Raw genomic sequence first — 18,902 nt, 5'->3', positions numbered from 1 at the left:
ATGTGTGTGTATAGATGATATGTCTTTATCAAATGAAGAGTTTTAGTTCCAAAAAGGAGATGTCCAACATTTGAAATGTGGTGCATATTCTCTCCAATTACTCTTTACTTTACTTTATTTTCCTTTACTTGAACCCCAGCATCCATTTTCTGGGAGGGGACATTAGCCAAAAATAGCTGATTTACAAGCTGAAGCTACAACGCTCACGTCTGCTATTTTTGGCGAGGAGATTTGATGTAGACGGAAAAAAGTGGTCCAAGTACAGAGCCAATTCGGGTCCAGTTTTCTTAAAGGTAGAGTAAGTGTATTTGATATACAGTAAGTGTTAAATTATTCTTATTCTATATTCTGATAGTACTCATTGCTATTGAGTGTTTGTTCAGTAACAGGAGTCTCCATGTCTCTCCAGAAAATGATTTTTCAGGTCGGGGTACTAATTTCATCCAATCAGGATAGAGAACTCAGACTCAGAATACAGATTAAACAAATGAAATTGGAAGTGATGACACAAATAAATAAGCAGATACAATTGCACCTGAAAATGTATTTTCTATTTATTAAAGAGCTTTGTTTTTCCCTCTTTTTATCCCTCTAAAATGGATATTTACCATTTTGGCAATACATTATTTTAGTTCTGTGTATGTTTCAATGCAATTATCCTGCTTTGCCATACTATATTAACTTTTTTTCTATGATAAAGGTTTAGTTGTCGTGTGATCAAGTGGATAAATTGCATGAATTTAGACTCTTCCTCAGGTGGGATTTTTGAAAACCGACAGCCGACCTGTTAGACTTCATCACGTCCTACACATCTCCTGTGGTGGAGAGAATGATTCCTCTCCCATCCAGTCTCTGACGGGTTAATTCCCACTGAAGCAATCATATGTTTTAAAAAAAAAGTCTCCACCTAATGAATTCTACTCTTCCTCAATGTTATCCTGGTGGTCTTTCAGGGAGAGCGATAGAGAGGCGTGGCTATGGCTGCGACAATACAACACACCCGGAGGAGCATGTGACATATCGCCCACAGAGGATACATTCGGAAACAAAGTACCCAACGATGCAAGATGCAAAGGAAAAACAGGCAATCAGAAATGAGGGCGGGAGGAGGAAATCTTCCGTCAGATATAAGGGAGTTAAAAGGGATCCGAACAGGACAGTCAGAAATAAAAGCAACCCAGCCAGGATTCGGGGAGCGTGGATTCCCGCGGGAAGACAAGCATACAGGAATGACAGAAACAAACAACCTTTAACTAGACGGGAGGAAACGGCTTGCGTCCAGACGGAAAATAACATGCAAGGTATTGATGTCGCTGGCGGCGACCTAGATCTGAATATCAGATGCAAAACCCAGAAAGGGGGAAAGGAGCCTGGCTGTGTTGTCAAAGAATCCCATGTGCATGCAGTGTCGCATCAAAAAGCCATCGTAGTGAAAATGGAGCAGTCATCCGACAAGAAAAATAGTAGAGACCTTGGAAATGTAGGAGAAACTCAAACACCGAACAACAGAACAAGAACTGTTCCACCCACGGCTGTGAGGGACATCACCATAAAAAACAGGGCCACCGTGTCAAATCGTGTAGCCTCTCGGAAACTACGTTGTCAGAATGAACATCATCAAAGAAAGCCCATTACAGCGGTGGCTGAAGATGAGCTTTCCTCGTGCGATGAGGCTGTTGTGCTGAATGAATCTGTATGTGATGATTGGGAGGTTGTGTCTGTCGTGGGAGCAGGGTGTGAAGAACAGAAAGGCAATGACCTTTATGCCACAGCTGTGCAGTACTATTGGTGATCAGACATCAAAACGCGAGAATATGTTTGGTGACAAACTGACTGTGAATGAATGCGACTGTAAAAATGTTCCATGCCATGAAAAAGTTTACCCTCAACGGCTCCAGAACCAACAACAAACGAATGTGCAAAGCCAAACGGATATCCCACAGCAGTACACCACCCATGGTAACAAGCAATTCGATGACTTTATCAGGGCATCTGGTGGAACAAACCAACGAGTGCAGAGCTTCTTCCATGCAGGTCAGAAAAGGAAGCAGTCTTCGATAAGTACATATATGAGACAGAAGGAGAGGCCTTTCGGACTTTGGAAAAGCTATTGCAGCATGAAGGAGAAAGTCAAGAAGGACAGGCAAAAGCGGTGAAGTCATCAGCAACCTCATCGTTCATCCCTAATGGATTGTGCAGAGACCGGAGTGGATTGGAAGAGATGCTTCACAGAGGGCTTATGGAACAGCAACACAATGACAACAATGTATCCTCAGGAGTCCCTTCTAGAATTCTCACCTCAGTCCCACCAGTGGTTAACTGACTCGCAGACAAACACTGTGGAGAACGTTTCTGATGGGATCTGGCAGGAACCTGCTCGTAGCGCGAAGGATGTTCAACAGAAGAGCACAAAGGCTGTACAAATGACAGAAACCCCATCTGGAGTGACGTCCGCCATGAGGATTTCTGAAGTAAAAGACAAATGTTTCCCTGGAGGAAAAGTAGCATCCTCCTCTGTTGTTGAAGCTGGAAATGATGGACAATTGGACCATTATTCTGATGGTGCCGTTTTCATTTGACTCCTACTTTGACGCGAGCAGGCCAGTGAGGTCCAGGTCAGATGAGGCTTCGCTGGATGTGTCGTGTGTAGAGCACACGACGACAGGCGAGTCAACCAGTCGGATGATTGAGCAGCCATCGGTCGGTGACATGGACAGTTGCGAGGAAGCCGGTCGCCGTCTAGACGAGCAGGAGGCGGCGCAGGAGAAGCAACCAGTCGTGCGGGAGGGACAGAGGCTCGAACAGGACGGAAAATCAAGAGCTGAGGCTGTTGTTAAAGAGATGATCTTACGGAATGTCACAGTTTGGCTACAAAAAAAGGAATTAAGGGCTGGAATAATTGTGGCATTTTATAGTAAAGAATTTGTATTAAAGCTGCATTATGTAACTTTCCGCTTCTACCCCGGATTTGAACCCGGTTTCCTGTGCAAGTGCTGAAATGTTTACCATTGAGCTAATAGAGCCTGCCTGCTTGCTCATGGGATACATTGTAGCCTGGAAACCAGACAAATCTGCCAGTGCAAAAAATATTCTCTGGCCTCGCTCAGTTGCGATTGTATTTCTGAATATTTTGTTTTATACTACTTGAAATAATGAATGAACAGGACATGTTTTATCTTAATACATTTTGATATATAGGAAATCACCCAAAATATACACAAAGAAAATATTCTAGAAAGTTTAGATGTTCCTAATCTTTAACCCATTCAATCCGGGAACGCGTCTGTGTCATTTTAGATTTGAGCTATAACCATTATTGTATACTTTGGCTATTAAAAAATAGCAAAAAAAATAGCAGATCTACAAGCTTGTAGATCTGCTATTTTTTTGAAAAATCTTGAACATTTGTGCAATTTAAAAAAACATTTTTAACTCAAATCTTTTGCTTCTGGGGGGTCCCTGGAACAACATATTTTGATGTTGATCTGTGGCCAAAAACGTATAATTTTGGGGGTCCTTGACATGAAAAAGTTTGAGCACCACTGATATAGTAACAATAGTTTTTCAGAAAACTGTTAGGATTTAGAAGACATTTTGTCAAATGTTTGACAAATGAACATTTGGCAAATGACAAATGTTCACTTTAATATACAATATATTATATATATATATATATATATATATATATATATATATATATATATATATATATATATATATATATATATATATATATATATATATATATTCAAAGATTCCACAAATGTTCACGATTTTTCAAAGATTATATGGCATGTACAGTATGCATGCTATGTAGTCAAACTAATTGGACTAGGTGTGACTGCACACATGCATCAAACTAATCGATGCAACACAGTGAAGGTCTTATTACATCAACAATGCATTGTTGCATGCCTAGATCATTTAGGATTATGGGTTGACGTTTTTCATAAGCCCAGAGTGCCAATGACGTCTGAGACGTCATGAAAAAAAAAAAAGGTTCAGAACCCAAGATATGATGATTTGAAGATTTGCTGCTCCATTCACTTCTTGTTTAACTTCTTACTGAAAAAGGCTGTATCTCGGCTCCTAAGCACTTTTTTTTTTACAATGTATTTTTGGCCTTGGCACAGGGGTGATATAGACAGAAATATTTTTGGCACTGAATGAGTTGTGGAATAATTGATGAATTGAATATGATCGTCTTAAATGCATTTTGAATGAATAAACTTGATATTTAAATTGTGAAAGAATAATGGGTTTTGTCATTACTGTTCATACTAGCCTGCTCATCTGATGTGACATCATTTAATTGCAGGACTTTAACATAATATGCTACTGGCATAGGTGTCAGTCAGTAATCAAAGGTACTTTCTAGCCCAGTGGTTCTCAATGGGGGGTCGGGGGACTCCCAGGGGTCCTTGCTGCAAAATGAGTTAATATATCATCATAAAATCAGATGTCCCATTTTGACCCCGTTTTATTTCTTGGTTATTTGAAAATAGCTGATTTACACGCTCACAGCGTGAGTCGGGTTAAGAGCTTGTAGATCAGCTATTTTAAAAAGATATTGAAGAATTGTGAGAAATTTGGAATCATTTTTTAACACATACTGTAGAACAACACATATATTCTCTTATGGGTGTCCCTGACTCAATTTTAAGATGGGGGTCCATTGCCAAATACATCAATTTGGGGGTCCTTGACATGTTTGAGAACCACTGCTCTAGCCTATTGATCGCCCACCAGACTCCCATTATCTTCCTCTCAAATAGTCCTCAATAAACTGTCATGCCCCAATTAACCACATGAACCCTAGCCTCCCTATTCTGGTCATGTCATAATAGGCAAACATTTGGTAAAAAATACATGTGCTTTCTGTGAAAATAGCAACCGTGTATGTAGATTAGCTATGTTCAAGAGAATTGGTGGCGAGGGGATAAAAGAAGGCACCAAGTATAAAGCACTGAGGGTCAAGGAAGTATATAGGTATAAGTATGTGGTTAACTATATAAACTGTATAAATGTAGTTATAAAAAAATAACTGGAATGCTAGCTCCTCAAGCCCAGTGACTGACGGCCAAATATTGCTGATAGAATACTACACCATATAGTATTTTTTACTGAAAACTTGACTCAAATCCTCCTCTATTAATTCATTTAGAATCTATTCTTTGTGTTACATTCTGTTTAATTAATTTCAACACTGGAGCAATTCATTGCGTTTCAGGCAATCTGTGCTATTCCTTTCTAATAGTGTGGCAAAGGTCTGATCTCTCCCTGTTTTGTTGCAGAGCTGCGACTGAGGAAGCTAGTTGACGAGAGAGAAAGTCTAATGGATCAGGTGAGGTAGACGTCATGACATCGTTACCAAACACTAATGAATGAATTCAGTCCATCCCAATTTACTTTTTTTGTGTATGCTTGTGTTGATATATGTGAGCACATGTTTGAGTGTGTGTAATCTGTGTGTGGGTGTGTGTGTTTGTACTGTATTTATACTAGGGCTGTGCAATATATCGAAAATGTATCGTCATCGCAATATCAACATACACTATCGCAAAAAGACATATCTTTTACATGACTTTTACATGTCACAGAGGAGATTATTTAACTTGTTTTCGGATGTTTATCCATTTCAACATTCCAGGTATAAAGGATGTTTTTGTTTAGATTAGAAGAAAATGTTTTACGCGGAGCAGTGAGCAACTGTGTTCCTAAGTTGGTGGTGTACAGTGTATCTCTGTCGAGTGGAAACCTCATATGTCCAAAACTGTTACTTTTCAGGATTCAAATTCCAAAATATCAAAAGTAGCAGATCGACAAGCTCAAAACGCGCAGTGTTTCCAGCTGGTGGATCTGCTACTTTTGATACTTTTTGTGTAGGGGTGTGCCGATTCACTAATTTCACCAAACGATACGATACGATATTTGGCTCACAACTTCGATACGATTTCGATACGATACGCACTTTTTTATTATGAAAATATATGGGGGAGAAAAAATGCAAACAAATAATTCAGTTTTTGCATTATTCAGACGCAAACTTGTAGCTTTTCAGCAACAATAGCCGTTTTGAATCCAAATAGGGCAATAGTGTGACACCTGACCCGAAAAAAACAACATGTTGTCACCCCTTTCACCTCGGGGCTGTTTGCATGCCTGATTATTATTATTGAAAAAAAACCGATACATATCGTCACGAAAACGTATCGCGATATATCGCGGGACGATACCCCTATTTTTGTGTGATGCTGTAATGTGTTCAAGTAGGGGGTTCAAATATGGTGATCAGAGGTTTCTGCCCGACAGCAACGATATGCATTGTCAATAGCAGCTGTAGCCAGGTGCTGTTGTCAGTAAAACCATGTCGTTGGAATGGAAATATACACTAATCCATTTCTTTCTTTCTTCGTTTTCTCTCAGTGAGTCCATACAGTAAGGCTATTCACTATCTGGGTTCTATGTGAGCAGAAAGATGTTCAAACTGTATACTGTACCTCAGTATTTGTTTACTATTATCGCGAGTTATATTGTCACAATATTCAACAGTGTTATAGCATATCACATATTTTCCTAATATCGTGCAGCCATAATTCATACCTTATATATTGTGTGTGTGTGTGTGTGTGTGTGCGTGCGTGTGTAGGTGCGTAGGATGAAGTCTCAGTTGGACCAGAACCAGCGTAACGGGACAGAAGGTTCCAATCCAGAGGAAGAGAGACTGGAGAACGGCATGGATCCACATCTACTGGACCTGCAGAGTGAGTCTCGCAACACAACACCTGAACTGCAAACGTCCTCACTGTCGCACAACACCTGCAGTGGGAAATATCAAATGGCTGATTTGTACAATGTTTCATCACTTTAAGCCTTCCATACTGCTCGTTTTGCTATCAACTGTAAAGCTCCGGTCACACCGGGGGCAATTTTTTCATGCGAATAATACGTTTTTTTTAAAAACCTTATAAAGTGAATGCAAGCTTCCACGGAGCGAAAAAGCGAAGCGAAAAAGCGTCTTTTAATTATTCGGAACGAGTCCGAATTTTGCGTATATTCGCATAGTCGCCGGTGTGTAATGACCTTTAGCGCGGAAAATTGACGCTTCACCGGCGCGTTTCACCGTTTTAGCGCTCCTTCAGCAGCCAGCCGTTGCTTCTAAATTTCACCTCTCTTCGGCCATAGTTGAGTCTTCTTTCACTTTCTCCCCGCCGTTTGGTGCCCCCCCCCCCAAGGTTGGTGCCCTGTGCTGCAGCACCTAAAGCCCTTCCATTAAGCCGGCACTGGTCAGAGAGGTCATGCCTAGTTCTGTATGTTCCTGCAGTTTAGGGTTTAAGGCCCGTACACACCGGGACGGATAAAGTACCCGAAAATGCATATTTTATTCGCGGTGAAAAGTTTACCCCGTTTCCCAAATATATTAACGTTGCTTTTATTGCCGCGTAATATTCATGTTCATTGAAGATTCTTTTTTTTAAATAGCAGACGTACAAGCTCACAGTGCTCACGCTGTGAGCTTGTAGATCTGCTATTTTTGAGAACCACTGTTCTAAATCCTGGCGGTAGGGTGACCACCCGTCCCGAAATTCGCGGGACAGTCCCGAAATTGGACCCTCTGTCCCGCGTCCCGCACAAGCAGGGCAATGTCCCGAAAATCAAAGTTATGGGGAAAAAAAGATTTTTATTTTATAAAAAAAAAAAAATGTTAATTACATTTTTAAGTTAACTTGCAATACCCTCTTATATCTGTGAAATACTATTCTTGGATAAATGTAATTGGTCAATGCTGTATGTATTTGTGAAACGCCATTGGTTGGGGGGGAGTGGGGGGTGGACCAAAAAACAACATCCGCGACTCCGCGTCCACACTCCACACTCCACAGGTCACAGCTGACAGGCAGCTCACGCACACACAGGTACAACAGTGCGGACTAGTGTCATCGCTGTGCGGCAAAAATACAAAGCGAAAATGGAGGAAACAGTGGAAACTCCTGCTGCTAAGAAAAAAAGTCTCTGCTCATATAACAGAGACTGGGAGAGTAAATATACATGGTTGATATCTGTGTCAAACGACCCAAACAAGGCAGAGTGTACGATTTGTCGCTGACTCACTCGCTCGCTTTCTCTCTCTCTCAGTAGGCTACTGTAGGCTACTTTATTCTATGGCGATCTGTAACAATGTGATGTTTTGAAAAATACTCCAGTTGTTGTTTGTTATAATAAACAATGATTAGTATAGACCGCCGAAGTCTGACGTCATTTACACATCCTTTGTTTGTCTACCTGGTTCGCAGTTTTCCACCCCCCGTTCTGAATCCCATAGACGTATTTAATATCGCGTCAAATAAGAACTGTGTTCCAAAAATAAACAAATGACCCCGGCGGGTTGACTCTTATGGATATGAAGCATCAACTGACGGTGAGAAAACGCTAATGTTACTTCCGCCGAATTAGTTACATTTTCGCCAGAAACAGACTGTATCAAATATAAGTGACTGACTATCATAAACGATACAGAACCTCCTCCCTGACAATAACGCCGACACGCAGTGTTTATTTTTGGACCACAATTCTTATATGAGACGATTCTAAGATGACCCAATGTTATTCTCCATAGAGAAATTACTTCCGCAAACCTGGGGATGAACGAGTGACATCAGGACTTCGGTGCTCTATTTGAGAAACGGTCTAGTTGTTGTCTAATATAATCCACAAAATACATTAGTATAAACCCATTTTGTTTGAATATTTTATTAGGCAGAAATTGTTTTTTGTGATAATAAATTGGTAAAATCAGGCAAAAATATGAATTAAATAACATAACCCTAACCTAACTCCTAATCCTAACCCTAAAACCAAAATAAAGAAACCAAAAACTGGAAAAAAAACGAACCCAGTCCGCCCAGAACCGCAAAAAAAACGATGCACGCGCGCATGCGTCCCGCGATATCCCGCGAAACGGGTTAATCTGTCCCTTAATGGGCCTGTTTGGAGGTGGTCACCCTACCTGGCGGTTCTCTGAAAAACGTATTTTGCTAAAAATCTAAAATGACACGGATGCTTTCCTGGTTTTAATAGGTTAATCGCACAAAATAAATGATCCCGGTGTGAACGGACCTGTAGGCTTGAGGTTAGAGGTTTGAGTGTTCACACTCTCAGAGTTACAGACCTGAAAGGGTCCATTTGGAACCCCCTCAAGGAACCTCGACGGTCCAGGGACTTTTTTTAGAGAACCTCTACCAGAAAGAGAACTTTGAATAGAAATCCTGCTGTAATCTGGCTCCTGCTATTGAGCCTGTTACAAAATCATATAATGGTTATTAATCATATGGATATGATTTTTATTCTTCTATTTTTTCTATTCACAGGAGATGCCAACAGACAGATCTCTGACCTTAAATTTAAACTGGTGAAATCGGAACAGGAAGTCACTGCTTTAGAACAAAATGTAAGTACTGTAAGAAGAGAGAGAGAGAGAGAAAAGAAGAAATCATGTCATTTAGATTAAATTGTCATCATATATATTAAATAATGTCATTAAAAAGCTGTCCCTCACGGTTCATGTCTTGTGCAGATCATACGGTTGGAGGGTCAGGTAACGCGCTATAAGTCTGCCTCTGAGAACGCCGAGAAAGTTGAAGATGAACTCAAAGTGGAGAAGAGGAAGTTGCAACGAGAGGTGAGACCGAATACCGTCCCGACAGGACCTAGTGAACGCTCTCCAATCACAGCTGGCCTTTTATGGCCTTTTAGTATGTTTCACGCACAATGTTCGCTTTAATACTTTGATGCCCTGTGAAACGCTTGTAACCGTTACAAAAAAGTGCTATACAATTATTATTAATCATAATAGTTATTTCACTCGCTCACTCTCTTTCAAAATGTAACACTGCCAAAGGAGTTTACAGTCAAGCTTTAATCCATGCTCTCTCTCTCTCTCTCTCTCCCCCCCCCCCCCACCCCCCCTCTAGCTGAGGTCGGCTCTGGACCGTATAGACGAGCTGGAGGCCAGTAACAACCATCTCTCCAAGAGACTGGAGAAGATGAAAGCCAATCGCAATGCCCTGCTCGCCCAGCAGTGATGCTTCTTTCCTGGGATAGGACCCTTAACAAGCCCCCCCCCCCCTTCCTCCAGCCGGGCCCCTGATGGTCCTTGACCCTCCCCCTGAACTTTGAACTCTCTCTCAAGAGAGAGACGCTCCAAAAAAGATTCCACGACATTACAGCTGAAAACAAAAACAAAGGCTTACAATGCATAACCTCTATGATACAATTATAACAACGGTTTCTCAACGTTTGGGCCATCCGGGGACCACCCAGGGGGTCCAGGTCTGTAACTGTGGCATACAAATAGAACCCGTACGGGTCCACTTTGGTCCATTTGTAATTTTTTTTTTTTACAGTGTAGATTGTGGGGTCCCAAAGATGAAAAACGTTTGCAAATGAGCGGTCCGTGGTCTAACGCATATCAAACTGGGGGTCCTTGAAATTAAAAAGGTTGAGAATCACTGACCTAAACCATAGGCTACTGGAACCCCAATCTACGCTGTAAACCCCTCTTGAGTGTTTAGATGTGTACGCTTGTAGGGTGTCACAGTTAGCGACCCAAAAAAGGGGGGGCCCGACGTTGAGAACCAGTACAATATAACACGATAACACCACAAGTCATAACCACACACAGTTAGCCATGCCATGTTATGAACGATTCTGCTACCGTATACCCCAGTGACTGACAATCAACCAAAGTGATTGGTGGAGGTGGACTGTCTCTGGACTGGAAACAGAAAGGGACACACACACACACACACACACACACACACACACACACACACACACACACACAGATTTGTAGCGATTGTTGTAAACTGCATTGAGGGCCAAATGGGTGGAGGTTGAACCTCCCACCCAATCACCCACCCACCCATGTAAGTACAGTTAACCCTTTAAGACTTGGAACGCATCTGTGTCACTTTTTAATTTGAGCTAAAAAGCATTATTTTACACTTTGGCTATTCAAAAATAGCAGATCTACAAGCTCCCGAGTGCCGCACTACGAGCTTGTAGATCTGCTATTTTTGAAAAATCGTGAAAATGTGTGCAAATCTTTGAATATATATTGTTTAAAGCGAACATTTTTAACTCTATTCTTTGCTTCTGGGGGTCCCTGGAACAAAACATTTTGAGATGTGGGTCGGCGGCCAAATACATATCATTTTGGGGGTCCTTGACATGAAAAAGTTTGAGAACCACTGATATAGAAACATACGTTTTTCAGAAAACTGTTGGGATTCAGAAGACATTTGTAGAATCGGCTTCAGGTCTTAATGGGTTAAAACATGAATGCAAATACTGCAGATGTGGAAAATACAGGAACGAGAGTGACGCCACGCAAACAGCCCGTTAAACTCATTGACCACTTTAAGTCTGTTGTCCCGACGTGCAAGCGTTGTGAGCTTGTAGGTCAGCTGCTGTCGCTTGAACATTTGTGAAACTCTTTGACAATTCTCGACAATCATTTTGTTTAGAATTGTCAAAACATGTTGACAATCGTAGGCATATAATTTGTTTATAATGTTTGAATACCCTTGCAGGCTTAATTGGTTATAGTGTCTGAAAAGATCCCCTTTTCTGCCAGACTCGCACAATGCGAGTGGCAGAAACATTTAGTCAATCACAGGAGGACGGCATTCATTTCAGAATCAATTTCTTACGTACAAGTACACTCTCAGAGTCACGAGGGGTCCGTGGCCTATTGCATACCAAAGTGGGGGTCCTTGAAATAAAATTTAAAAAGTTTGGGAACCACTGTGGTAAGTCACACTCCTGTGGGACACCGCGGCGGTCAAAACAAAACACATTGTTTGGGTTGGCCAAAAAAGGCCTGCTTGGTCTCACTCGCTCCGTTTTCCCTGTGAAACATGTTTTTGAACACTAGGGGGTCACTGTTGTAACACATTCCAGAGTTATATCCTTTGCAGTTTTACTCTTAATGCAGAGACGCACCCGGTTCCCTCACGTATGACCAAAACGTCCTGCTTCATCTTAGGTGGTCTCATGCTTGAGTCCGGGGACCCCCAGGGGTCCTTGGGGGGGGTTATAGGGGGTCCCAGCAAAATGTGTTAATATAGAATCACAATAATTTTAACCACTTTAACCTTTGGCTATTCAAAAATAGCAGATCTACAAGCTCATTGCCGCGCAATGAGCTTGTAGATCTGCTATTTTTGAATAATCGTGAACATTTGTGCAAACCTTTGAATATATATATATTTTTAAAGCGAACAATTTGTAACTAAAATCTTTGCTTCTGGGGGGGTCCCCGGAACAAAATATTTTGAGATGGGGGTCCGCGGCCAAATTACATATCATTTTGGGGGTCCTTGACGTGAAAAAGTTTGAGACCCACTGATCTACAGTATATAATAATCAGGATTCAGAAGATGTTGAAAGGTGTTAAAGTGTGTCAAAATTTTGGATCTCACAAATTTATATTTATGAATACGGGTCTGTGCAACTTAGGAATGTTACACAAACCCAATTACTCCATTTTACTCAACACAGGAAGGCTGAGTTGGAAAGAAGAAGTATTCCACTGAGGCTTGGCCCTTGTTTCATGTTCTGGTCTGGTTTGGCAAAGAGCAACATGTAAACATTACAACTGAACCAGGAAACTCAAGCTTATTTCTTTTATCTTCATATGTTTATTTTTGTTTTGATTGGGAACGGTGCTTACCATGGCACTGGGGAAACTATTTCACAAGCCTGTCGATGTCTTGATTATTATGTCCTATTATTATTGGGGGGTGGGGCTGATTTATAATTGTGGTTAAGTAAACATGAGTGTTTAATATCACAGTTTGAAAATGAACACAACTTACTTGCCTACTGTTAGGCTACTTAATGATTGCTGGCAAGTGCATTATGCATTACTATTAAAGGTAGGGTAAGTGATATTTTTGGGTTAAAACAAAAAGTATTTTGTTAAAAGGTTAAAGCACTATATTCTGATAGTAATCATTGCTATAGAGTGTTTGTTCAGTAACAGGAGTCTCCCTGTCTCTCCAGCTCTTTAATAAACAGAAAATACATTTTCCGGTAGGTGTCAAAATCTCAGCCAATCAGGAGAAAGTACCCATTTTTAAGCTTCATTTTTATAGTGTTCCAGTTCCAATTTTGCCTGCTCATTTCTAAGTGTCATCACTTCCAATTTCACTTGTTTAATCTATATCCTGATTGAGTTCTCTATCCTGATTGGATAAAATTGGAAATGAAACTGAAACGAAAATGCATTTTCTGTTTTATAAAGAGCTGGAGAGACAAGGAGACTCCTTTTACTGAACAAACACTCTATAGCAATGAATACTATCAGAATATAGAGCTATTTAACACTTATTTTAACCAAAGAAAATCACTTACTCTACCTTTAACCACTTAAACCTCTAATTGTGTCAATCTCTATTGTGGGGAAAGCTTTCGCTGAAAATAGCCGATCGACAAGCTCACAACGTGACGCGTCGCGAAAGCTTTCCCACAATAACACAATAGAGCCCTGAGGGATTCCGCTCAACCGCATGGGGTTTAAGTGGTCAATGCTGTGAGTCATGGAGAGACCTCTGCTTTTGAAATAACTGTGTTTTGAGGATATCATTCTGTTTGTTTTGTTTTTTATATCGACCAATGAATTTAAGGGTAGCAACGTTTGTGTGTGTGTGTGTTCTCTTTCTAAAAATGGATATGTAACATTAATGAATGAAACTCTTATGGCAAAGGAGAACGCGACAAGAAGAAAGACAAATAATTATCAGTTGTTTTGAATAATGTATCGCAATAACAATTTTGTTTTTGAATGTATCAGTTGCTGCCCCGAATTGTGGGGCAGCCCTGCAAGAAATATCAACGGACAAAAGGGGAAATCTAATAATATTATCAGCTATCCTTTTCTTGTGGGGAGACTCGAGCACGCAAGGTCGCGTGCGTGCACGTGGGGAAAAGACACACCGACACCAGGACGCACTCTCTTCCGCCGTCGACCTTGACATTTTGGCCTCTGGTCAAGCACGGACGACTGCAAGTGTCGCGAGGGAACTCCAGCGAGTTGACGAGGCTTTGACGTTTTCTTTGTTTTCGGTTTCATGATCGTATGTGTCAGAATCAGAATCAGTTGGACACACAACAAGCTCATTGTAAGCACTGTGCAATACTTCTGTCTTTAGAGTGTGTGTGTGTGTGTGTGTGTGTGTGTGTGTGTGTGCGCGTGTGTGCGTGTACTTGTATTACTGTACTTGTGAGGGCCAAATGTCCCCACAAGTATAGTATAATTTGAGATATAGACAGGCAATTTTGAGTTTGACTTACAATTAGGAAACAATTCAGGTTGGGGTCAGAATTAGACATTATTTTACAGGTTAGGTTTAGGGGTTGAGTTGGGAGGTAGGCCTATGCGAAGATCGGCTACTTAAGGGTTAAAATGACCACCCAAAAATGTAAAATCGCATTAATAAAATCAGCCTCCTAAATTGCTGATGTCCTCACTAGTATAGTAATACAAAGGTGTGAATGCGTGCGTGCCTGCGTGCCTGCGTGCGTGCGTGCGTGTGTGTGTGTGTGCCTCGTTCCAGTTTCAGCGGGTGACTTCCATTCCATTGTTGGTCCTATTGAGTAGGACGGTGGGTTTCTCTTCTTAAATGGACACCAGTTTGTGGTAGAGTGGGTTTTGTTGATTCAGTGTAATGTGTCTTACGCTGGAAAATCCTCAGTCTTAAATGTGTATCTGAGAGTGTACCAATGAAACCAAATGCACCCTTCATTCGTACACTCTTGAGTTACATATTGACAAATCAACTCTGAGGTTTAACAGTGTAGAGTTCTGGAGATGGCTCTTTGAAGCACTATATTAAACTCATGCAACAAACATTTATCTGCTTTCTCTACTTGTGTGTGTCCTCAACCATTTTCTTAAAAGGCCTATCATGATAATGACATGATAGGCCTATGACCAGGATTATAAAACAAGAAACTTAAGTTTGGTCGATTATTTCTACCCTTCTGTTTTGGACCGTGTCGGAGGCGTGCCCTTTCAAGCGAACTTGAGCCACGAGGCACCCTAGCAACACCATATTAGACCCTAGAAACTGCCTATTAGACCCTAGCAAGATCACTGTTTGACCCTAAAAAACTACATTTTACACTATCAAAACGTTTAACACTACTAATACATGAACACCTTTAACACTTATAAAACTATCAATACTCAATACCATCAACATTCTTCTCGATCCCACACTGTTTCTTCAGGAACAGTACACCGGCCACCTAATGGTGATCGTGGTTTAATTGACCTAGACAATGACACACTGGACTGACTTGCTGCAACGGAGCTGAAGGTCTAAGGACATACGACAGAAGGAACAGTAGGCTACTTTCTAGTTCACAATGTACTTTTTTGTATGAGTAACACAACTTCTATGAAGTGTTTTTAACAACATCTTTCTCCTAATACGCATTAGACATTATGCGCAAGACATTTCCAAATCATTTGTAGGACTATACAATTGCATGAAAATGTTGATTGGTTGACAGGGACTTTATTTTGTATTACTGAAGCAGCATCCTGCAATGATGAAATCAGGATTTATGAAACTCAGGAATATACATTTTGGACTTTTACATCAAAGTATGTCATACAGACATCTTTGTCAATGATCTAGAAAGGTAAGGACCAATTATTATTATTGTTAATGCATAGGTTTAAAGTGCTCATGTGACCTAGCTAATAGTTGCTTCTTTTGGGCTTGTTTTCCTATGGCTGCTTATTTCTCTCACAAAATATGGCAACACCATCCAAATTCTCTCTCTCGCCCAGCGCGCACGCGCGTGTGTGTGTGCTCTAGGCGTGATGTGAGCAGTGATTAATTAGGTATAAATAGAGCTCAGGTGTGAGACAGGCTCCAGGTGTGGGTTTGGTCCAGTTCAGATGGAACTCCAGCTCTCCACACTTGCAAACAGGTAACTAAACATTATTATTATTAACCACCAACATTTAACAGCTTTGTTTAAAATAATTCAGTTTGGGGAACTAGTCTGTGAATTAATGACATTGAAATGGACAAAATTAGGCTTTATATTTTAAACTCTTTTAATCTACACTCTGTTCCAATGGCTCATAGTGTCATCTAAACCAATGGTTCTTAAAACGTTTACATGTCAACTCTGACAGTGTACAACTGGAACCAAATGGACCTGTTAGGGTCCATTTGGTTCCCTTTAGACCAGTGAACCAATGCAAGGGTCCATTTGGTTACAATGTGTACACTCTCAGAGAGAGACCGGTAAGGGTCCATTTGATTACACTTGTAATTCGAAGTGTAGGTGGGGCTGACAAAGGTCCCATACATGTTTTCCTGTGACCATGGTCATGTAAGCCTACTACACAACTGAGCACTTTTCTTCTGTCTTTTCAGGATTTGAAGTCAAAGAAGAAGTCACCAGAAGAAGACATAAGGTAAGAATTCTATGCTGCTTGTTCAGTGAAGAGCTGCTTCTACGCAGTGAAGACTGGTGTTCAAGGTAGGAACCATGTTTTTATTCCTTTTGCTGCTGCTAGGGGTTTTGCGTTAGGCCTTTGCGTTAGATCATTTGCGTTACGTCGTTTGCGTTCAAACAAAAAAAAACACACAAAACACAGGCACAGGCATGGAGCTCCTGGTTTACTGGGATTGGGGTTCGATTCCCTGCTGTGCCCTGCTCATTGTGTTGGCATTTATATTTGAACTCTATCATTGAATTCTTACATGTATTATACAGGAATCATCCTTTAGTAATTCTCCGATCTGCTATTTTCAAAAGATTTTTATACATTTGAAAACTTGTGAAATGGGACATTCTGCATAATGAGTACTTTCTACTTTTGGTACTTTAAGTACATTTTGATGCCAATACTTTTGTACTTTTACTCAAGTAAATTTAGAATTCCGGACATTTACTTGTAACAGAGTATTTCTACATTGCAGTATTGCTACTTTTACTTAAGTAAGAAATGTGAGCACTTTTTCCACCACTGATGGTCATATACATACCCATATATGAGTCATAGGGCTACTGTAGCCCTGAAACATATCTGTCATACCATGACAGTCATGGAGCCCAGAGTTCCTGGTTTTCGATTTTGACATTGCCAACAAAACGTTTCAAATGTAAAGTGCTTACCCAGGTGCCATGGATGTTACAAGGCGATCCGTACCGCGATAAGTATCCGTATCTCCCGTATTGTTCAATAAAAAGCATTTTAATCCCATCGCCGGCCTTTTTCTTTTTTTTGTAATGTAATGTATCAGAGTGATAGACATACATACTTTATAGTAAACTTTTAACCTGTAAATGCAATCAGCAGGACACCACAGGGAATTGGACCCCATCCTAGTAAAACCAGGAGTACCATACCTGTGTCTTCTGCTTCTTGACTTTAAAGGTTGAAGAAATCACATTGTTTCCTATGTTGTCTACCTGTCATCTAAGGTTTGTATGACACTGTACTATCCTCCAATAGAAAGGTTCGTATGACACTGTACTATCCTCCAATAGAAAGGTCTGTATGACACAGTACTATCCTCCAATAGAAAGGTTTGTATAATATTATCCTCCAATAGAAAGTAAAGACACTGGTATGGAACTCCTGGTTTAGCATCATATTGTAATAGCTATCATAACTATCAATCATATATATTCTATCAGTTCTTCTAATATATCTTCTATTAGTTATTCTATAGTTATCCTAACTATCATCATATTGTAATAGTTATCATAACTATCAATCCTATATCTTCTATCCACACTAACGTTGGGGGGTCATGGCAACAAAAATAACACCCACCTGACCTTTTATGTAACCAAGGTAACAATGTCAATTAGAAAAGCTATTGAGACAGCTGTTTCTTTCATAGTGCAATGACTTCATTCGTTTTGGTTTACAATGGCCATGTAAGTTTAACATACATAGAAAAGCAGCTGTCTGTGTCCAAAACATGTGCTGTGTTCACTTCATGATGTCAAGTACAGCATCCTCTCTCTCTCTCCCTCTCCCTCTCTTTCTCTAGTACCTAACAACTGGATATGAGTACCTCATCTGGAAGGACGTTGTGAGTACTATCCTGAGGAGGGTAGATGGACTGGGGATGGATTCTGCTTTGTTTTTAATTAACATTAATGGTGTTAAGATGACTGAACTGTCGCCTTTTTATAGGGCTGTGTTTAAGGCGTGGACTTGGTTCAAATGGACAATGGAGGAGCCTGTTGCATCGCTTCACTGGTTTCTAGAAGAACCGCTTGTTGGGGGGGGGGGGGCTAGGCTGGACATTCAGGACAGTACGACACTTAGCCTCACTCACACTCTGTGCACCGCTGGCATGGTGACTTTGAGGAAATTAGTGGATGTAGCTGGGCCGAAGTTAAAAAATGCACACACAGTACGCAGTAGCTGATCTGCTGGGGCTGAGGTCAGTCCGCTATGTGGATTACATCTTGGGGCGACGGGCTGAGAGGCTGTCTTAGGATGACTTTGATCTCTTAAGGATTTACAGTGAGGGGGAGGAAACTCCTGATGAAGAGGACCCTTTCCAGGAGTTAGAACTTTATCCTGCTCTAAGGAGCTGTTCAGGTGATTTGTATACGGTAAATGGTAAGGGTTTGTACATGTGCTGTGTTAAAGCTCTTAACAGGGAGAAACTAAATGGGAAAGATGACACAGTGTGGAGAAGGTACCTTGACATAACTGAGGAAAATAAACCGGGGTGGAGAGCTTTGTATAAACTCAAAGAAACAGACTGGGAACTGGTTGGAATAACGTGTTCCTTCCACGCGCTACGTCCAACCAGGGAAAATCTCCCCTGTCAGGTGATAAGGTCGTC

At 40.9% G+C, this 18,902-nt stretch overlaps 1 protein-coding gene across 1 annotated transcript in view; it reads left to right on the top strand.

Moving 5' to 3' along the window:
• The window catches only part of lrrfip1b (leucine rich repeat (in FLII) interacting protein 1b), a 67,809-nt gene extending 55,628 nt beyond the window's left edge, over positions 1-12,181 (top strand). The window contains exons 9-13 of the mRNA XM_080421908.1: positions 5,295-5,344; positions 6,650-6,764; positions 9,369-9,448; positions 9,575-9,679; positions 9,972-12,181. Coding sequence (XP_080278034.1) covers positions 5,295-5,344; positions 6,650-6,764; positions 9,369-9,448; positions 9,575-9,679; positions 9,972-10,082 — 461 coding nt within the window. The 3' untranslated portion in view covers positions 10,083-12,181. The remainder of the gene's footprint in view (positions 1-5,294; positions 5,345-6,649; positions 6,765-9,368; positions 9,449-9,574; positions 9,680-9,971) is intronic.
• The last annotated feature ends 6,721 nt before the right edge of the window (positions 12,182-18,902 follow it).

This window comes from Gymnoscopelus braueri (assembly GCF_963280865.1).
Source record: "Gymnoscopelus braueri genome assembly, chromosome: 24".
Classification (NCBI taxonomy): Eukaryota; Metazoa; Chordata; class Actinopteri; order Myctophiformes; family Myctophidae; genus Gymnoscopelus; species Gymnoscopelus braueri.
Note: the sequence above shows the minus strand (reverse complement) of the source record. Positions and strands in the feature narration are given on the sequence as shown.